At 52.2% G+C, this 21724-nt stretch overlaps 5 protein-coding genes across 5 annotated transcripts; 3 read left to right on the plus strand and 2 right to left on the minus strand.

Moving 5' to 3' along the window:
* Positions 1–3830: 3830 nt before the first annotated feature.
* On the plus strand, positions 3831–5839 carry Triagg1_5661 (uncharacterized protein; the record flags this gene model as incomplete). The annotated part of the gene is made up of 3 exons (XM_062900200.1): positions 3831–3874; positions 4216–4527; positions 4660–5839. 3 exons carry the CDS (start codon positions 3831–3833, stop codon positions 5837–5839), a joined length of 1536 nt encoding a protein of 511 aa, XP_062755461.1.
* Positions 5840–11143: 5304 nt separating this feature from the next.
* Triagg1_5662 (uncharacterized protein) lies at positions 11144–11897 on the minus strand (the record flags this gene model as incomplete). Its single annotated transcript, XM_062900201.1, has 4 exons — positions 11144–11264; positions 11322–11383; positions 11452–11724; positions 11781–11897. 4 exons carry the CDS (start codon positions 11895–11897, stop codon positions 11144–11146), a joined length of 573 nt encoding a protein of 190 aa, XP_062755462.1.
* A 400-nt stretch (positions 11898–12297) lies between these two features.
* On the plus strand, positions 12298–14059 carry Triagg1_5663 (uncharacterized protein; the record flags this gene model as incomplete). Its single annotated transcript, XM_062900202.1, has 3 exons — positions 12298–12382; positions 12439–12747; positions 12816–14059. 3 exons carry the CDS (start codon positions 12298–12300, stop codon positions 14057–14059), a joined length of 1638 nt encoding a protein of 545 aa, XP_062755463.1.
* A 1705-nt stretch (positions 14060–15764) lies between these two features.
* Positions 15765–16429, plus strand: Triagg1_5664 (uncharacterized protein; the record flags this gene model as incomplete). Its single annotated transcript, XM_062900203.1, has 3 exons — positions 15765–15876; positions 15960–16095; positions 16240–16429. 3 exons carry the CDS (start codon positions 15765–15767, stop codon positions 16427–16429), a joined length of 438 nt encoding a protein of 145 aa, XP_062755464.1.
* Positions 16430–17839: 1410 nt separating this feature from the next.
* Triagg1_5665 (uncharacterized protein) lies at positions 17840–21238 on the minus strand (the record flags this gene model as incomplete). Its single annotated transcript, XM_062900204.1, has 5 exons — positions 17840–19437; positions 19508–19694; positions 19756–19998; positions 20068–20613; positions 20744–21238. 5 exons carry the CDS (start codon positions 21236–21238, stop codon positions 17840–17842), a joined length of 3069 nt encoding a protein of 1022 aa, XP_062755465.1.
* Positions 21239–21724: the final 486 nt, after the last annotated feature.

Genomic DNA, 21724 nt, shown 5'->3' on the forward strand with positions numbered 1-21724 from the left:
TTGTTCGCATGTAGGGAGTACAAGACCTGCTTTTGCGGTACGACTACATGTAACTAATACAGTATAAAATGCAAACAGTTGAAAGTTGCTGCGGTGAGAGTATACAGTAGGTATATACAAAGTAAGTTACTGTATCAACCAATACTTTGCATGCATGCGAATCAAAATGAACATCTTGGGGTGGATCCCAAGGCGGTTTGCCGATGGCTTTTTTGGTGTGTGGTGTCTGTATACTTGTTTGGTACAGTATCTGCGCTCGCTCGGCATCTGACGGGGGACAAACGCTACTTCGTTTCTGTGCTGGCGCGGGAGCTTTTGCGGGAATATTGAGTGACGATGGGCTTACTTGTACATGCAGTTGGTCGTTTGCTGGGAAGAGCAATGAGAATGAGCCATGGATGGGGGGGTTTCTTTTCCTGTTTGATGCTTTTTCTGGGTTTCTCCCCTTGCGATTCTATTATTGTGTTTTAGGTGCTGAGTAGAGGAAGTGGATTGTGATGATGACAAAAGAGAGGGACGCAAAGACATGTCGAGATGAAGACGGATATGGTAAGCAAGAGAAACAAGGACAGAGACGAAGAGAGACGACACAATACGATACGATACAATACAACTACAGTACTGGGCACGGGCCAGGCAGAGCAGCTTAGAAGGGAAATTCCGAGAAGGGAGCTGCCCTGCAAGGGGAGTGAGAAGGGATCGGAAGTCGGGATCTCTCACGGCTCCGGAGGGGGTGCTAGTATAAGCGGAAAAGGGCATATGCTATTTCGTCTGTTGTCGTTGTCTGTTTTGGTGGTTTTTATGGGTTGGGCTTGTGTAGAGAGAAGTGAGCGAAGTGGCTTTGCTGATACGATACACGTACACGTACCCATTACAACGACAGAATACGGTACCCTGGATGGCGTGGCTTTTTTTCGCTTACAAGTAGGTACATGGGGGGGGGGGAACAGCTGGGGGCGGCTATTGAATTCAATTTTCGAGGGCACTTTGCATCTGGGTTTGAATATTGCTCCGTGTTTCGCACGGGGGGTTTTTTCTGCTTTGCGTTGCGTTGCTTGTCTTGTCCCTTCTGCCAGCATCATCAAAGATTCAAGCGCGTAATACCGGCATATTACGTCCTCCCACGTCGCGGAGCCGGGATCAGCCCTTTCGGCGAGCGAGGGGGATTGATTGATTGATGCTTGGAATTTGCTGACCTGCAAGTCCCATGCAGATGATTTGATGGCCGAAAAGAGAAGTCCGTATGAGGAAAATAGTGGCGCTGAGGAGGAGGAGAGAAAGAAAGGGCCATGTCGCTAGTACTGGGCCTGGTGCAGTAAATTGGCTTGAGGGACAGGGTACAGGGTACAAGGGACTAACGGAGCTGACAACTGGAGAGCCTTTTTTTTTCTTCTCCTTCTTTTTGGCTTGTCGGGATTCGAGGACGGCATTGAAGGTGTTGAACTGTGAGGAGAGGCTTTTGGTGGCGCCAAGGGGGGGGGGGGTTTGGGTGTTTGCTTTTGCCTGGAGTAATTCTGGAGTCTCCGTGAGACTATTACTCCGATAGTTTTGTTGTGGCTGAGGAGAAATAGGAAAGTGCACAAGTACCAGGAAGTAAGTAAATATTACTATGTGGTAAGAGGTATGTAAGAAAAGAGAGAGCCATGAAACTAAGAGAGGACAGGATAGCTGTTTTTCTTGGCTCGAACTAGCAAAGGCTGTCAGCAGCAATCTTTACTCGTAATAGCCCAGTGTAGCCCAGTATTAGCCCAGCACCAAGATCTTTTTTTTTCTCTCCCGGGGGACCTATTTTCTTAGAATTTGAAATAATCTTTTAGAGGGGGAAGACATGATGGCCGAGGCTCGTCTTCCATTTTTTCCGGAGTCTACTGCTGGTTTCCACAAGTAAAAGTCTCCTTGTCATGTTGGCGCTAGCATCTCCTTGATTTCTTGTCAGTTTTTGAGCGCGGAAATTAATGTTATATGCTTACTTTGTACGTTATATTTTCCCATCAATGCGTTTTTGACTTTTCGTCCTTGCCAAGAACCGGTATGTCACTGGTCTCGTCGGATGGATTGCCTATTGCGTACACCAGCTCGCAGAGGCTGAGGACTGGAGTTGATACATCCGCTCCGCTGAATAGTATTTCGTAAACGCCTCCCCCCTTCCCCCCGCTCTTCAGATTGGACTATCCCTCTGGTGGATATGGCGATGTTGGGTATGGTTTACGAGAGGCGGGCCAACGACATGTACCTACGATTACACGTACTACGGAGCTTTCCGTGTCGACGACTACATGTACCTAGAAATGCGGAGCTTTCCGAGTTGGCGGTGCCGATACGGCAGAGGAGAGACGAACGATGCATGGTCTCGTGTACTGTAATTAACGGGGCCCCTCGATTTCAATGTCCAACGGCTATTGTGCTGCGGACGCCTATAATATCGCCGATGGACGCGGAGATGGTTCGGAGATAAGTCACGACCATTGCCCGATGAAGGTGTATACATGTATCAAAGGCCAAAGTCTTTCGTGTTGTGTTTGGCTTCTTCCGTGCTTCTTGTTTTGTTTTTGCCTACATGGATTTCTTACGCCAGGTTCAACCAACAGGACTACTACCTTTACGACGACTAGGTACAGAGCACCATGAGGAGACCATCATATGGCATCAACGCCCCGGATTTGAAAAAAAGAAAAGTACCTCGGCAAGATCTCTGCCGCGGCAAAGGCGTGGGATAAGCAGAATAGTGACGAGCAAGAACCAGAAGACTTACGCCCCAGTATCAGATTCAGCTCCGTATGGGTTATTCGAACCGAGAGGGCTACGCTACCGGGTTAGGAATTTCTAAGGCTTTTGCCAGACCATTCCCCTTGTTGCCTCTTGTGCATCTTCACACCCCCTCCCCTTGCTCGGTGTCTTGGTGTTGCCGTCTCTTCATCTGCATGTGCCGGCAAAGCTTCTGGGTAGGTGCATGTGTGCGACGAACTCATGGAGTTGGAGGTGGAGGACAAGGCGCTTACCCATCGAGTTACATTGAGGATGGAGTTGCGTGTGTGTGTGGTGTTTGCGGTGTTTGCTAAATATAGAGGCCTTGATATTGCTTGTCATACCGCATTATTACTAGATAGATACGAGCACAGTCTGGCATCATCTCACACTTACATGTAGTAAGTAGTAGGGATGTGCGTGTATCCCTTCACTGAGGAGTTCCCCCAGCCCGTCTCTCATCAAATGACAACGACAAGCGAGCAAGAGGGCGTGGTTCAGGTGGGATGAAGCAACCGAACAGGTATTTCGGCAAGGAAAATCATGCGGCGATGAAGGATTGATTCCACACCGATGCTGGTCTGTCGGGCGATGGGAGGGGGCGTGAGGGAACATGAAGCCAGGCTCTAGTGGCTCAACCCCCCTGTATAGCAGCTATTGATTATTATCCCGTGTTGTTTATTTGCCATCAATCACAGATGCTTGTACTTGTACTTGCACTTGTACTTGTTGCCATGGTGCCATCATGTGCATGCAAAGGGATGACGAGGCGAGTCGCTTCAAGAGCCGGATTGTGCTGGTGTTACTTGGGCGAGAGGGTGTGTCCATGCATTGTCCAAAATCAACGTGAAGTGCTGTAAGAGGGATAGCTGCAGTGGCCGTGCTGAGGGCCGCACGGGGCACGCTGTAGCGCCTGTAGCACCTGTGCGAAGCTGCTGCTACAGGGCACTTACAGGGCACTTGGAGGCGGGGCTGCAGCGGCCTCGGGGCTCCGTCCATACTGCACATGTTAGTACCTTAGTAGCACGTACTGCCCGGCGGGATGGACTACGTACCTGGACATCTGATGGCACTTGATTGAGCCAATGGCGGTGGGTGGCGGAAACGAGGCTGAGCCAGCAGCCCTGCTGTAAGGCTGAGGCAGAAGCAGAAGAGGGAGGGGATTGTGTGGCGGTGCAGCTCTTTCCATGTGTGGCGGTGCACACCCAACGGCCAAAGCCAAGGCTGCCGCTGGTTTTGATGTACTTGCTATTGCTGCCTCATGAACCGGAACCGAAACCGACCAAACAAGCCAATCCGACTCAACTACCTCAAGACGATATTCTTACTGTTTTGCGTCTCATAGATTGACGTTTGTTTGTTTCATCTTTGTGGCATTTCCCCTGCGCTCTTGGTCCTGAGCGGCCAAAGTCGCGCGGACAGCAGAGTTTTCCCCTCTTTCACCACTATCTGAACCAGACATATATACAGACGTACAAGGATAAACACATCGGTTCGGTTCAAAACAAAGATAAGCTCGCATTCCGTCTCACATCATTCATCACATTCATCTATCCGGAACCTCAAATCACACTCAAATCTTGGGCCGCAAACAGCCGGTCAACCCTCGTCCATCGTGGCCTCGTCATCAGATAAACCGGCGGCCGACGTGCCCCCCGTCGAGGGCCAGAGGGAGCAGCTTGGCCACCGGCTGGAGCAGGAGGAGCACAAGGCCTTGGAGATGAGCGTCGTCGAGATGGCCTTGAGCACAGTCGAGGGGGTTCCCAATCTCTACGTCGGAGGGTGAGTGACTGAACCCCATATATGAGATGGGATTTCTCGTATAAGAGTGTATACATGAGTCTTTACACTACCTATACTCGTATATGTTCTTACATCACAGCTAAACACAAAATCTCTTATAAACACAAAAAGACTATGGGCCCTCCGCCGCTCCCAGTCCCTCCTGGACCGCAAAATCACACACGTCCTCTCCCTCGTCTCCTTCAACCCAAGCAGCCTCAAAAACTTCAACGACGAGCCCTTCTCCGAGTACGGCAAGCCCTTCAAGCACCTCCTCATCGACATTGACGACTTCGAGGACGAGGATCTCCTCATCGAGCTGCCCAATGCCGTCAAGTTCATCGACGACGGCCTAAGCCGGCACCAAAAGTCCACCAGCAGCGGCAGTGATGTCGCCACGGCGGTTGAGCGTATCGGCCTAGACTCCGAGGAATCAGGCTCATCAGCATCAGGTTCAACGCCAGCAGCCTCCTCAGACCAGCCTCCTCCTCCGCAGGGCCATCCCCGACGAGGAGCCGTCTTCGTCCACTGCGCAGCCGGAAAGTCCCGCTCCATCTCCGCCCTCATCGCCTACCTCCTCTGGCGCTACCCGGACCGCTTCACCGGTCCCGCCGGCGCGCAGCTGGCTTCCACTCTCGAGGGCCCCGAGGCCGACGAGTCCGTCGCCGAGCCCGTCCGCGCGGCGCTCGCCCTCATCAAGCAGACGAGGCCCCTCGCCGAGCCCAACCCGGGCTTCATGCAACAGCTCGACCTCTGGTGGCAGATGGGCTGTCCCGCCGACGGCGACATCGAGACACAGCCCATCTACCAGCGTTGGCTGTACCAGCGCGCCGCCAGAGAGAGCATCAACGCGGGACAGGCCCCATCGCAGCTCTGGTTCGAAGACGAGGCGGCGGCATCCAGCACCAAGCCGTCAGGTTCCTCCTCGTCTTCTTCTTCGCCGTCGTCTTCGGCCCCCACGCCGGACAGGAAGCTCCGCTGCAAAAAGTGCCGCCGCATCCTCGCCACGGCGCCCTTCATCGTGCCGCACAGGCCCCGCGAAGATGCCGCGGCGTCCTGCCAGCACTTCTTCATCGAGCCCCTCGGCTGGATGCGCGCCGAGCTGGAAAAGGGCGAGCTCGGCGGCCGGCTGTCGTGCCCGAACCCAAAATGCGGCGCCGGCGTGGGGCGGTACGACTGGAAGGGTTTTCCGTGCTCGTGCGGCTCGCGCGAGGACCCGGCCTTTTCGCTGCAGAAGGCGAGGGTCGACGAGGAGCTGTCCAGGGCCGCCCTGCGGATGCCTCCTGGCCGAGGCGGAAACGGGAATCTGTGATTTACCAAGACAGGGCACGGGACATTCGGGATCATCATCAGGGGGGGGGGGGGTACCTATTTGTCCGGAGTGCTTGATTACTATCATTCTCCGTCGGCCATTACCACCTATCTTGTTTTGCTCTGTCAGCGCTGAGCTCAAGCATACTCCTTAAACTCCGGCCTTGGTATCCAGCATCGCCTGATTTCCCTTGTATCATATCAGTAGTACGGAGTATATTCTACATCGTCCCGTAGCATAAGCCGCCCCGTAGAATAAACAATTCGAATAGCGTTGCCCTGTCGTCTACCTCGCCTACTTCGTCTACAATACACGAATTACCTCATTCTGCTTTTCATCAAAAAAAAAAAACACTTGTCTAAACCGGGTACTTGGATTAAAAAGTAAAGCCCGTGAGAGAAGTGACAAGCACTTGTACGCATTGGGTCGCCAAGAGGCACCGTTACTATACTTACAAGGGGGCTCCATTCATCACCAGATGGCATGTCGTGATTACAATACAATGTATTATACTTTTTTTCTCTCCCCCATCGATGAGGACCAAAGTAGAGAATGGGTTAGAAACTTACAAACAAACCATGCTAGTAATTCTCCGGCATTTGACACAGATTAGAAGCTGACAAGCCGCGGCGTTTCCGCCGTCAGAAATTGGGACCTTCTCCCCCTCCCCTCGCCCACATCGCCGTTATAAGTCAAGGCCGGCAAGACGCTGCAAGCCAAGACTCCCGCCCTATCCCCTTTCCAGCAAAAAGCCAGCGAGGCTATCATGATGGCTCATAACCCCCAAGTCCCTTGTTTTTGTCAGCCCTTGCAAAAAGAAAGAATGCAAAGGAACTGGACCCCTCCCCCCCAGGTCGCGCGAGCCTTACGAGGCCAAGCAGTAAGGCTAGAACAGAGCCCATCCCCCCGGTAATGCGGGTGTGATTTTCCGTCGGCGCCTTGGCCCTATGAAAAGTAGCACCATTGTTAGCATGTCAAGGGATGTGGGCATACGAACCCGGCCCGTCCGCGGTCCGATCGGGGCCGACATCCGGGACCAAAGGGGGACCATTTTCCCCTTCCTGATGGACTCCGCCCCCCCATCCCTCCGGAGCTTGAAGGCAAGAAACCAAGATACAAAGGGCCACCGGTGGGATAGCGTATTGGAGACAAACGGGGTCTTTTGTGCCTGTAAAAACAAGCCCAGAGGAGCTGATGCCGTGCTGACTAGAGTTGAAAAGTGCCGTCTTTACTTCTTTCGGCCGCGGTCGGTCGCCACATCAGACCTAAAAGGCTCGGCTTTGGAGCTATCCGGCTGTCGCTCAATCGCAATAGTCCAAGTCCACCAATCGGGCCTATGTGCCGCCAAGAGCTTGTTTTCTTTTGCCCAGAGAGCTGTCTCTTGGCACAAGACAATGATGAGAAAGCAAGAAGAAAAAAAGATATTGTCCGAGCTCGACCGCCATGCCTTGGCATTTGTAACGAAATACAAGCAGCGAATACAAAGAACCCCGACATCCAGTATCCATAGTCTTGTTAGCGTAGCGCTTAATAGTTTGCTTCTCCGTACAAAGTACTCGTACGCCGATGCTCGACAACCTGGATAGTCGAGGCTGGATTGTTGGCTCTGGACCCCCACTCCTGACTACTCCGTACTGGGTCCTCATTTGTCGTGCTTATCAGTCAGTCCCCTAGGCTTTCGATTTTCCTATCGTTGTCATCCGTATACACACGTTGTCATTGTTGGTCTGGAACGAGAGTTGCAATAAAAAAAACATCATATGACTTGCTCCAGGCAACAGAATAAGAAGGGCCTGGTTCGTGATTCGGTGTGAAGCTAGGGCGAGCTGCGAGCGCCAGAGCCACGCTTGTTTGATAATCCTACCGGAAGTACGGAGGACCATGTCCCGGGCGAATATGGTTCCTGGAGCCGTGGGATTATCATCGCAACTCATCTCATCTCTGGTCTCGCTTCTCTCATCCCTCATCAATGACAAAGTCCAACGAATGCAGTCCCGAGAATAGTGCCGTCGAGTCCTACCGAGTAGGGCTTGCTTGATTTCCCCGAAACAAAACACACCCCTCTGTTGGCAATAATAACAGTGACGATGTTACTCCTTCAAGTCCGCTGGGCCTTTCGAGGTACCCTTGAGCTAGCCTGGAATCCTTGTCTCTTTTCTAGAAAATTTCCCTTTTGCCTGCTTACTCTCTCATGGTCGCTTAGTTGAACCTGGCCTTGATAGCAAGCCTCCTCGCGCAAGCGTATTACCTAACCCCCCCTCGAGCCCTTTCTTGCCTTGGGAGGCGTCTTACAAAGCCACCGGGATCCGATGAAACCACGCAGTTGGGATCGTCGGTGACCCCGGAGGCGCAAAGGGGGTGTGTGCGTGTGTCCCATTCGCCATGCAGTGCGGGCAATTAGGGCCTGTTTCCATCCTCCCCCCCATGAAATCTCGATCTTCTGGGCGACCTGCATTGCATTCCTGGACGATGGCCCTCCCGAAAGGATAACCCTGGGGGCACGGTAGCTGTTTCAGCATCTATTTGCGATCGATCCCAAGGTGCCTTGTCGCATGACCCGCTGGCGTAAGCAACTCGAATTTCAAATTTCAAAACGGGGCCATAGGTGGTCAAGTCAACTCCAACTGAGTCTCAGGGGGGTGGTGTAGTTGGACCAACGCGAGTCTCTGTTTGATCCCAAAGAGGGAAAAGCCAGAGACGACCAGAGGAAATGCCTTTCCAAAGGTTCAAGTCCGTCTTGTTTCAATCTTTGCTTGCATGAAACTAGTAGCTCACCGTAACCCAGGACCATATCTTCGTCTCCATGTCGTAAATGGAAAATTAGCCGACCGATAAATGTACCGGCCAAGGGAGTCTCCTTTCAGGGTCCTTTCAATAATGCACCGAATCGTCTGCCATCGATGACAGCTCCACCTCCACAAGGCCACGTCTTCACGCCCGTCCACCAGACCGGTATTCAACGCCTCTCCCCCCCCGACACAGAGGCTGGTAATGGGTCATGCACGGGCCCTCGCAGGGCGTGAATCTCTGCAGGCCCTTTCCCCCCCTGGCCATCTCCTCTGGATGCTTGAACCGCGTAACATATCCGTAGAGCACGACCCGCGGGTCAGCTAGTTAATCCATCCACCACATTCTTACCAACTAAGTGGGTAAATGAGCAAACGCGCATGGCCCTGGATTTGAATTTGAGTTTCTGCGCTCACTGCCGTTGACTGACTGACATGATCTGGGCGGCGGTAATGATGAGAGCCTTGTCAGGAGCCTGAAATCTGAGTCTTTTCAGGGATATCGTACCTGTAGAGCTGTAAGACGAAGAGTCCAAGGGTGAGGAAAAGAAAAAGGGACAAAGACTCTTGGTAATAAAAGCGACCTCTGAGATAGAAGACAGCTCCCTAGACATTGGTGATTGGCTGGTGAGGCGCTGCAACGACCAATTTGCAAATGGGCAATATTTGCGACGGCATGCGCCAAGTCCCGCCGCTAGATTGACAGCCAATGGTCGAAACAGCCGCCGGAGCGCGGGACAAGTCAAATGGAATGGCAGATCCCAAAACTCCCCGGATTACAGCAGACCAGGAGTACGGAGTACCGAGTGTAGTGGTATCGTACTGTACTGCTACTGCTACAACTAGCATAGCACCCAGTGTTATGCAGAGTCAGCCGCAAAGGGCATCGTCGACGTCTCCATGTCAGCATACGCCAAGCAGGGTTGCACAATGAGCATTGCTACCTGTCGACGGCAACGGGGGGTTTCAATTTCAGTTTGGCCTGGCTGGCGGGGGGGTGTATGAATCTGATTGCGAGATGTGCTGACTGAGCTGGTGCATGTGCAGACAGACAGACAGACAGGCATGGAGCTGGGACCGCTCACAGAGAGACAGCGTTGGAAGGATGCTAACAGCACTCCTCCGAGGTTCTCTCCGCCGGCTTTACAAGTACTGTAATCCGTAGCATGCTCGTACATCCATAAGCGAGAGCGACGGCAATGCGCATGGGCCCAGCTTCTTGCACGCACCTTCGGTACTCGTACCTGTAAGTCCTCTGCGGCCACTCCATCATCGTGTCCCGGGCCTCGCTGGCCTGGTCTTGGGTTGCCCTCCGAGCCTTGCGCTTTGAAATTGACAGGTCGTAAATCCCCTCTGGTGGGAATCGGGGACCATGAGGCTTTAGAGTTTGTCCTGTGGTCGCCGATGGCCATAATTGGAGCTCCTGCAACGCATCATCTTTCAACGCCCGCAGCCTCGCCTCGGAGCCTTTTCCGTAGAACGCCGGTCGTCCTCGTCTTGGAACCGCTCTGCTCTGGGGGTTCAACAATCATATGATGCAGCAGAGAAAAAAAGAAGAGCAAATAAGTGGATGAGAGGGCACACCACACCCCCCTCCAGCTTCCTTTTCCTTTTTCTGCGGAACTTGATCCTGTGGAGGGCGTGTAATTTCAGCCCTGGCTGGAACCACAGTGGCAGAAGATGCAGCTGGAAAAGCCGTAGGGACACCGCAAGTGTAAGCACTAGCAAAGCTGCCACCATCATATTGCTTTAGGCTCCCCATCTGTCACGAACTGCAGCTATGCGCTGTATTGCACAAAGTAGTGCTACTCCATAATACAAGTAAGCTTTCAGACGGATCGATCACCAGCTTCCGTAATTAGCAAGACTCCCGATTTAGTAGTCGATGTCAGCGAGGGCACTGAGAACTCCGTTTCGGGACCGAACCAAACACTCGTCACCATGCTCTCCAGGTTTTTGTTTTTTATTGAAAAAGAAACTTTCCATCAGCAGACTTGATGATTGGCTACTTCGTATTATTTGCGATTAAACATCTCTATTATTGGCCCTGTTGGAGTCGGAAACGAGATGCTGACGGTAACTGCTCACCATGGCCTGTTTGCACGCCCTTTTCGTGGCGCAAGACTGCCGTTTGAGCGGACAATTGAGTCATGTTTCAGCCATGCTGAACATCTGACTTGATGAGGATGAATATTGCAATTGGGAGTGAAAATGACATGATTTGCCTAGAGTGATGGAGAAAAGATGCGAAGTAATGGGAATTTGCGGACAAATGTGCTAATCATTAGCAAATTAGGGGACCGAAGAGTCGGTGATACCGAGCATGGCCTTTTGTCGATGTTGCAAATCCCTTTACTGTGTCCGCTCAGAGTGGGAAAAGGCAAGTGGTGCTCGGCAAGCTGTTGCCACGGGGGGTTGAGAATAATTTGTTATGGCAGGTTGGGCCATGGAGGCCGCAGGGAAGAAGATGATGAGAGAGATGATCTGCCTCGACCCGCGTGATGAGCTGTGACTTACGTTACTTTCTCGGTGGCTCGGTTGGCACAGATGGAAAGTAATTTGGCTGAGATGCTCTTTCGCGGTCCCTTTTGGCGGCTTCGGCTTGGCGTTTACGCTGCAGACGTTGTTGATAGAAGGAGCTGTGAAAAGTATGAGTTGTGATGGCAAACAAGACGAACTTCTGTAAAAGCACGCACCTCTTGAGTTCAAAGACGCGAGGCTCGTCTTCCTCCTTTGGAGTCTCTGTACCATTCTTGTCCTGATATCTTGTCAACACTTGTTTGTCTTTTAAGGGCCATTCAACGCTCTCATCCAGGCACAACTTACTGCTTCAGTTTCATCCGTGGTCTCCTTTTTCTCTTTCTCTTTGTCTTTGTCCTTTTCTTCATCCTTGTCCTTGTCCTTGTCCTTGTCTTTTTCCTTTTCCTTTTCCTTCTCTTTCTCCTTCTTCTTGCGCTGCTTCTCTTGGTACTCCTTCATCAGCTTGTCCTTCTCCTCGGCCAAGTCCTTCTCCCGCTTGGCCTTGATGGCATCCTCATCAATCTTGGGAGTGCAAAAGTACCGATCCTTGAGGTGGACAGGGCAGATGTAGAAGAAGTCCTAGGCCGGCCGCGTTAAGCCATGTGCCTGTCCGGGGATCTGGACTGAGGAGGTACCTTTTTATCCGGCGTGATGAGCACCGATGAGCTGGGCTTGTAGCAGATATCGCAGGCTTTGGCGGCTGATTCGGCAACCTTTCGGTGCGTGTAGAGGTTGGGGAACGGCGCTGCCATTGCTGCGAGTGTCCAGCGGGGGTTCAGCTGCTGCTCTGCTCGTCCTCAGTACGGCGGTATGTGTACGAGTATCATGAGTACATCAGTTGACGCAGTTGACGGAGTGGTGAAACGGGTATTCGAGATATGATGCTTTGATGCTTTGATGCTTTGATGCTTTGATAGAACTTGATAGATGCAACTGCTTGTTGCCTGAGACTCAAGTTCGCCCAATAGCTGTGGCGGGGAGATGCTGGTGGCGGATGACTAATCACCAGACGTCGCTGCAGCGGCAAAGTCGCGTCAGTGGACGGCAAATTATCTGAAGCTGAAGCTTCAAACGCGAACTTGATTCTGCCATCGATTCGCCTCCCTTTGCAGCGTATTTTCTCCCGGCCGTGAATCCACTCGCTGCTTCAAAATGGCCCAGTCACTCAACTCCAAGCGACTCGACGCAGTCTTTCAGTCTCGGCCAGACATCATCGCCAGGATCAACCAGGCGGCAGGTATAAGATCCAGAGCCAAAGACTCGGCTCGAATAAGCTGCTAATCGGTGGCCTAGACTCTCCCGGGCGGATTGCCCTGTTCAACGACATCGCCAACCACGTCTACGAACGACTGCAAGAGAATGGCGAGCCGGCCCAGAAGAGGAGGAAGGTCGGCGCCGAGCAGGCAAATGGCAGCCCAAGCAGTCAGGTAGCGCTGTCGAATGCCGCAGACGAGGCCGTTCTCCTGGAAATCAAGGAGATTTCTGTGTCGGTTCCGCAGAGGAAAAAGCTGGAGATTTGCTTCACCTCGAATCACTTATATGCACGAGCCCCTGGGACAACAGCTCCCCTCCCAGGCGTCAGCTATGCCTGGAGAGATATTGGTGTGTTTTCCACGCTCAGATCCCCCGAAACAGTCATGAATCATCTGTTGTGCTGACAAAATTCACAGAATATGCCTTCTATCTTCCCGTGCCAGACAAGGCGCAGGTCCAGTACAACTACCTTCTATTCCCCAAGGGAACTTGTTTACCCCCCAAGACAGGCACTCCCCCGTCCGCTGAGCCATTCGTCTTCACCGTTCCCGTTACTGCCCCAAAGCAAGGAACTATTGGGGGATCCGAAGCAGGGGCTGCGGCTGCAGTATCAGATACATACAAGTCCTTGTTCCACTGGGCCCTGACCAAGCGATTACAGGCGGCCGGTAGTGCTGTCAAGATTGTCTCTGCCGATCCAAACAAGTTCCGCAGCATGGTTCGCCAACCTCATCGACCCAACGAAGCGGCAGTCCATGTCAGCGGCTTCAGGGGCTCCAAGGACGGCTACCTCTTCTTTCTCGAGAACGGCATCCTGTGGGGATTCAAGAAGCCGCTCATCTTCATCCCTACCAATCGCATTGCCGCAATCAGCTACACCAGCATTCTTCAAATCACGTTCAACATGGTGGTTGAAATCTTCACCGAGGAGGATGGCAAGACGGAAGAGCTGGAATTTGGGATGCTGGACCAGCAAAACTATGGCGGCATTGACGATTACATCAAGATGAATAACCTCCAAGACAGGAGCATGGCTGAGCAGAGGAAGGCGAAGTTGCAGCTGGCCGAAAACAAGGGCCCCAAGAAGAAGGAAGGGGACGCAGAAAACGGCGACGCTGAGGCCGCCGAGGGGGGAGACGGCATGACGGAGTTGGAACGCGCGCACGTCGAGGCTGAGCAGCAGTTGCAGGATGACGAAGACGAGGACGAAGAAGACTACGATCCTGGCAGTGAGGGTGAGAGCGAAGGATCAGGCTCCTCTGACGATGATGATGACGACGACGACGATGAAGACGATGAGGAAGACGACGGTGGAGAGGAAGAAGGCGGAGAGGAAGCAGAGGGCGAGCAGGAGGAAGAAGAAGAAGAAGAAGAGGTCAAAGAAGAGCCGCCGAAGCCTGCTGCCCCAGTGAAGCAAGCAAAGCCAGCACCTCGGGCCGCGAGGGCCACAAAACCTGCGGCGAAGCCAGCACCAAAGCCAGCACCAAAACCTGCGGCGAAACCGGCAGCGAAACCGGCAGCAAAGCCGGCAGCAAAGCCAGCCAAGACCGAGACACCCAACGTCCCTGTTCGAACCGGTTGGGCAGCTTTCACTTCCAGGCCAGCAGCCGACGTGGACATGGCCGAGGGCGATGACGAAAAGTTTGACGTGGTGGGATGATGAAAAGTGCACGTAGAAGAGATCTCTCTCATTGGTGCTTCACGGGGTTTGTGTGCGTATTGTTGCTTATTGGCGTTGAAAAGGCATATTTAAAGTAGCCACGGTGATTTCTTATGTGGATCTTGAACTTTCTCTGTCCTGGTTAATATGGACGCATAAAGAGTTGAGAGCCGTTGTTGACAGGAGGGCTTCCAATACACAATTAGTTTATAATTGTGTTGACACATGGAGATTTGAGATTAATGAGCCACCTTGTGATGCGTATGCACGACGTATAATCCTTTTATTAATTTACAGTCCCAAAACTTCAACCCACCAAATTCCATATACACTGAATCACCAACGCTCTCATGTCCAGTTTCACATACTTGTATACTTGAGTCTCCAACTCCGCAAGGCTTCAACTTCACGATGCCGTATCTTGAATCATAGCAGTTGACACAGACCAAGCAAAATCTTGTCACAGGGCACGAGACCAGCTGTAACGTGAATAGTGTATGAACCTAGTCTCAGTTCACGCTGCCTGTACTTGTGCTTATACAGCCGGCCCGCTGTCACCTGGGGCATTAGTTTGCGGCATATTTCCAGATGTCTCGACTTATGTTGCTGTGTCTGAAAGTAATCTTGAAAGAGAAACGCATTGAGTATAGTTGCATCGGTGGCTTTACTAGGGACGCTGGGATATTGGCATGCTGATTCTCGGCTTGTCTATTGTTTGAGCACCTACTGAGAACTAATGTATGCAACTGGACAATTTTTCGAACCTCTGTTAACACCGGTTGAGATAGTTTACGCCCTTCTCTCGCTTTCAATTCTAGTTTTGCCTCATTAAAGGAACGGCGGAGACGCGTCTCGGTATGCAATAGGAGCTCCTGCACTGGGCTCACATAATTTGGAGCATTTGGGGCAGAGTTTGTAGCACTAGACATCTTCATATGATGTTGGTAAAGTTGGACAACGCTGGCACTCCAGGGTATGACTTGCGTCTGGAGAAATGGTCCTGTAAAGGCCTGGTGAGAAACCCTCCAGATATATACTCAGGTAGGTACTATCGAAGATATTGACTTCTTCTCTCTCTTTTTATATTTAAGCGTTGTTGGTAACTTTATTTTGTCCATAACCTCGTGACCATGGCAACATTGACAGCTCTTTGATCCAAGCCGAAGTTGTTGCAGTGCAAGTCTCATACGGAAGAGTGACAAAGGTCAAAAAGCCGCATCCGCCATATCTAGATTGGTTCCAATGACTAATTATGTAAAATCATTGCATTCATCTTTGACTCCCTTCCAGAGGCGGATAATGTGCTTCTATTTCACTGATGGTTTTTCCCAACTTTGTGAAGCCATCGCGAAAACACAGCACAAGAGCTGCCACAACAGGAACAAAATAGGCAGCATATTTGTCAATAAGTACTCAAATTTCGCATCTCCATTCAGTAAATATATCTCTTCAAAGAAGAAAGAAAATAAACAAAGTAATAATTAAAGAAAAAGCAATTCCCACCACCATCACATGTTTCTCCGTCCATCTACAAATGAAGCAAATCCGCCATATACACATCACGTGCACCATCACGTGCACCACCTCCAAACATTTGATAGCCTCTTCAGACCATCCACTCCAAAACCACCAGCTTCACCATCCTCACCTCATCCCTCTCCAGCCTCTCTCGCTCCCCCAAATCCCTCCCCAAATCTCGCCCATCATGTCAGGGAGCGCAAAGGCCATCCGCCTCCCCCCCCTCAAGACGCTGCGCGTCCACAATCCCAAGCGCCAGCCCGAAAACCCTTGCATCGCCATCATGTCCAGCGTCCTAGGTAATAACCTCCCCTCCTCTCTCCCTCTCTCGCAAGCAATCAAAGAGAAAAACGCTTCAATCATGCTGACCCCAATTCGCCAGCCTGCTGGGCCTCTGCGGGCTACAACGCCGCCGGATGCGCCGCCATCGAGAACCAGCTCCGCAAATGCATGGACGGCCCTCCGCCGCCGCCCGCCCCCGCGAACACAATCAACTACCACTTGTCCCGGATGCAAAAGTACGTCACGAGCCCGCGGAAGCAGAAATAAAAAGAAGAAGAAAACGCCGCAAAAAAGGCAGGATTTGGGGGGGGGGGGGGGACATTGGCCACATGTTCTCTGCGACAATGGGGCAAAGTTTTGCGCATCAACAGTCGATATAGTGCTCTCAAACTCGGGATCCGTCCCACGCTCAAATACTTAAGAGGCCAAAGGATGGAAGAGCGACGTTTCGAAGCAGAAGAGCAAGGAATCTCGCGCGCGAGGGAAAATGCGCAAATCACACAGCCCATGACGAAGCTTTTTGACGAAACCACAAACAAAGAGGGGTGGAGGAGGGGCAACAAGGCATAAAGGCGAGGCTGTTTTTTTTTTCACCGGCGTTGGGATGGACGATATCAAAGAAAAGTAAAATGTACAACACACTCAAGATTTTGGACATGAACAAGGGCTGCCATAAAAGGCAAAAAAGGAGAGGGCGAATAGAGCGTTTCATGTATGAGTAGCAGACGCTGATGGGAATTATTCCATCTTGTATAAAGATTGAAGAATGAATTATATCATCCGTGTGAGAATCTACAACTCTTACCATCTTCTCTTATCCAACACATCAATAATATCCCGCCGCATAAAGTCACATACGAAAAGAGTCTATCCCATCATTCACCATTCACAATTGCACTCAACACTCAACAACTTCCATCACCATCTCTGTTTGCACCAATCGTCCCCTCAGTCTATCCAATACTAGAAAAAAACACAAAAAACATCCAACGAGAAAACCCCATCATCTCAAACATGGAAAGGAGAAAGCATAGGAGGAGGAGACGAAAAGACTAGAACTAATAGAAGAAAAACAAAAGCCAAAAAAAAATCTCAATATGCATAGGGGGAAACACAAAAAGACAACAAACAAATCATCCCGCCCAGACAGATAAAGATAAAAATAAAAAAACGAATAAAAATAAAAGTGAATAGCCTTCTCAATTCTCCTATAAAAACCCTCCCGTCTTTGTCAGTAGCGCCATATAATCCCATGAAATGATGGTAAAGAGAAAAGAGCTTGGATAGAAATCTGCATCTCAGCTCAACTCAAAAAAAAAAAATAGTGTATTCCCAATAATAATAATAGTGGTAGTAAGGAGGATGAAAAAAGGGGGGATAGGGGTGGTGCGAAAAAAAGAGAAAAAAGAAAAATCGGTGGGAAAAGAGTGTATCGTTGAGACGCCCTCTCGGCTATAGCTTGTTCTCGCTAGATTGTATTTGCTGCATCTATATGATGCCGGCGCTTTGGTCAGATATGAATGTCCATCGCATAAGCAAATCTTGTGCATCTTTATATATTTTCTTCTTCTTCTTCTTCAAAGTTTGAGCCAAAAAAAAGGTAAGCAGAAATGGCAACGGGCCGTCGGCAACGTGTGAAGAGTAGGTGCGAAAGAATGACCTGAGTTGGAGTCTGATGGTAATAAATAGCATAAAATAAACTGGTCATGATCGCACATGTCGTGTGGTGTCGTGTCTATAATGATGATTTCGAGAGGTATCTTTTGTTTGGGCCTTGGACCGTCGTCAATATGATGGCAGCTCGTGCCGCTCTAAAATAAAAGAAAAAAGAATAAGAAAAGATTTGCTGCTATGCAATGGCTCTATACACCAAAACATGCGAATCGTCTGTGGTAGTCCGTAGGATAAATATGCTTTCCCGGTAAATTGCGCCTCCATCTACAGAGGCGTGCTCTGGTTTCCAATAAGAAATGCTGGTGTCTAAGTCGCCATGTCGCCGACGCAGAAGAGCTCTATCTCCCCTACACCGGCGGAGTAGGCATTCTTCATGCCGTCGCGGAACTCCATAAAGGCAATCTGGATGTCGTCGTCGCTTTCGATGGTGACAAAATCCTCGTCTTCATCTTGATACCGCAGCTTGAGCGCACCTTGTGCGATGCTGCTGGTCGTAAACCGCGCGAGCTTGGCATCGATTCGATCAACCAGGGACTGGTAAGTGATGTTAAAGGCAACGACGAGGGTGACATAGTTTCCAGTGTCGCAGGTCACGCGGACCTTGAGTTGTGTCGGCAGGGCCACGTCGGGGCTTGCGAGTCCGTTGGTCGGCATACCCGGCATGTTTGGAATGCCCCCAGACATGCCCGAAGGCATCATGCCCTGAGGTATCATGCCATGATGGGCAAGCATGCCCTGAGACATGGTTGCGGTGCCGAGAGAGGGCGATACGGTCCTTGAGTTGGCCACTGCAGGGTCAACACGAAGGCCGTTGGTGCCGTTTGGAGGTCCAGGAGTGGCCTGTCGAGGATATATCGGCTGAGTAGGGAACTGGGCCATGGTGCCGCCCACGCTACCCGAGTGAGAGTGCTTGTGCATCCGCGGGCCTTGGCTGCCCGGGCTCTGCGTGCTCGTCCGTAGCGGTGCGGGTGCGTCGTTTCGGGGAGAGCCGGTTTGCGACCTCGGGATGGAGCTGTCGTGCGCGGGGTGAAGATGCATGGGAATGCCGGGGACGGCGGGGATACTGCCCTGGCTGGGCTGGCGCCGCTGGCCTTGGGCATTCGCATCGGGCGTGCTGTATGAGCGGCTCCTCTGCTGCCCGTTGGGTCCGGCGTTGTTGCCGTTGACATTCTGGATCGCCATGGGAGGAAGAGATGGGCCGCGAGGGTTTCTTCCAGTTGGGGGTGTGCCGTCCCGGGACGGGGCACGGGGCATCGCCGGTGCTGTGTAGCGGTTGTTCTCATCCCATCCGGGCTGGGGAGTCCCCGTCTTTGGGAACGGGTAGCTGGTCGGGGGGAATATGCCGCTTGTCGTGCTGGTTCGAGAGGACGCAGGCGAATCACCAATGGGAGAAAAGTAGCTGTCCCCTCCGCGAAGTCCCGGCGATGGGACGGTCATGCTGTTTTGAGTCTGGAGAACAAGGGGAGCAGATGGCGGTGGCATTGGCAGCGGGAATCGTGGAGGGGGGGCCCTTGCGATGCTAGCCAGAGACTGAGACGTCTCTACCGTTACCGAGCGCTGCCTCATGTCTCTCAGGTTGGAGCTTGAAGCAGTTCGAGGGATCGCGCCTCCAAAGGAGGATGCCGGCATCGGGAACTGAGCGGGAGCGGTCGCGGGTCCCAACTCTTCGTCGTCATCTTCTTCCTGTTGCAGGTAGGGGTTCTCGAGCCCGCCGGCCTGGTCTCGTGTCCAAGCGAAATCGGTAGGGTTGTCGTCCGGACTTGTGGCGGCCCTTGGCGCATTCTCCTTACGTTGCGTTTCCAAGCCGTTGGCCCATTTTTTCATCATCTCCTCCGTGAGGAACTTGATGGTGAAGTTTTCGACGCCGGGATCTCCCTTCCACCAGATTTGAACACTATGCGAGCCTGAGGTAAGAAATGTCAGCCAGATGCCGAGAAAAAGAGACGAAGAAATCCCCCCTTTCCCAAAACGAACCTGGTTTTGACAATGATACAACATCTGTAACATTGGTCATGAAGATTCTACCCTTGAGTTGCAGCTTGGCATTCTTGTTCTTCGTCTTTGGGCCTTGCTGTCGGGCCTTGTCCTTCTTGTCCTTGCTCTTGTTTGGTGATATTTCCTTGCAGCATAGAAGGATGCATTCGAACAGATAAATTTCATACTAAGGACGCGGTTAGCTTTTTGTTTGCGGGGAGATGCATGGGAGATGCCTGTGTACGTACGTCCTTCTCTTGTTCACTCTTGCCGGTGATGACACCATAGACACCGTGTAATAACAGCTTCCCAAACGACTCAATCTTGTGCGACTTCCAATCGTCCACTCTGACTATGAGTTCCTCCAGCGCATCGTCGAGAAGGTCGCGATTAACGGCCTCGTTGGCTTTCTGGAGAACGCGTTCGGCAGCCTCGCATCCGGCAAGAAGATCATCCTTTGTCTCCTGCTCTTCCGTCTTTTTGGCCAGATCCTAATGGCGAGTTAATAGAGGAACATGCGTGGATGCTTTCAGAGGCAGAGCCCATTAACCAGTACGTACCTTGAGCAGCAGCGGATACTTGACTAGACGTTGCATGGGCTTCAGGAGGAAGCCATCCAAAGTGTTGAAGTCGGCGGCGACGGGGTGGTCGGACTGCTGGATCTGGTCGAAAACTTGGTTCGCAATCTGCGCGGCTTTGCGCTGGTTGGCGATGAAGGGCTGGTAGATGCTGAAAAACTCTTCGTGTGTGACAAAAGGCTGGCCCCATCGCTGAGCGGTCGCAGCCATGGAGTTTGTGGTCTCGACTCGAATCAGGAAGCGGCGTTGGAAATCCAGGATGGCGTTGATGTTGAGGAAAATCTGGTGGACAACGTCGCCGGGAATCACTCCCTTCTGCTCCAAGGCCTTCTTCAGGTCGTGCAAATTCTCCAAGTCCTGGACGTATTTTCGTTCGGTATCGACGAGTTCCTTGATGACGTGATCTCGGTAGGTCATTTTGGCGCCGGGACCGGCCTCGGGAGCCTCGCCATCGGGATAGGGCTGCAGCTGAAGGAGGCATCCGCGCTGTTCCGCAAGGTCAAGGACGTAGTTAACGACTTGGGTCACCTGTTTGACGTTAGAAGGTGGAAAAGAAGGACTGGGGAAATGGCGAGAATTGGTGTAGAACGAGGCACTATGCGTCAGAGACACACACAAGCCGTTCTACCGCAATTTTGGGGGGGGAAGCATCTCATACCTTGACAAAACCGCTCGTGTCGGTGCCCATCAAATCGGTAATGACAAAGCAGTCGGAAGACGCCACTTGGAGTTCCTTGAGGCAGGCCTGGACAAACTTGAAGATTGCGATTTTGGACTTTTTGGAGTCGGACGCATTGGCATTGGCATCATCGATGGCCAGCGGCTCCGCCGGCTGCAGCGTGTTGTAGATGACGAGGAGCGGATAGCCAGAGCGAAAGAGGTTCCAGAGGGGATCGACTGGATCGGTCGGGTCGAGATGCTCGAGGAAGGGCTCGAAGCCCGGCACCTGGGTCAGGCGCTGCTTGAGGGAGATGCATATCTGGTAGAGGGATCGAGAGGCGTCGGCTTTCTGGTTGATGATGTTGCTGGTGGCCACAACCGGGCCATTGGCAACCACCGTCATGTCGCTATTGAGTGTGGTGAGCGACGTTGAAGATCCAGCATAGGCTGTTGATCCAGACAGCTGGCTAGTGCGCGGCGCACTGCTGCTCATACTTTGTTGTGGTAAAGCGCCGGCTCCGTTTGGATGAGACTGGAAGACCGGGGCCGTGTTGGTTCTGAGCAGGGGTGCATGAGCCATGACCTCTCTACTCCATCCGTCGGGGGCCCGATATCCAGGGCTTGCAGGTCGTCGAGGGCGAGGTCAGGTCAGGTCAGGGACGAAGAGCGGCTTCGGGCGAGCGTGCGAAAAGTCGGGGACGGGGTTGAAGCAGAGAAGAGGAGGAAACAGGGGGGGTCCAGGCCGAAGGCGGGGGTTTTGGCGAACGAGTTTCTTGCGGAAGACTGTCCGTGGGCTGCGGATCCTTAATGAGCACGGATTCACGTCATTTAACGCGAAGGGCCTGCCTCAATGGATTGCCGCCGTCGGCGACGTGTCGTTTCTGCGTCTGGCCGGCGCCAGGGGAGTTACTGGACGTCGCAGCTCAGGCGCTGGTAAGAGCCTCACGAGCCGCAGTCGGGCTGGCCTGCTACGGGGAGG

This window comes from Trichoderma aggressivum, assembly GCF_033847375.1.
Source record: "Trichoderma aggressivum f. europaeum strain CBS 100526 chromosome Unknown scaffold_020, whole genome shotgun sequence".
NCBI classification, from domain to species: Eukaryota; Fungi; Ascomycota; class Sordariomycetes; order Hypocreales; family Hypocreaceae; genus Trichoderma; species Trichoderma aggressivum.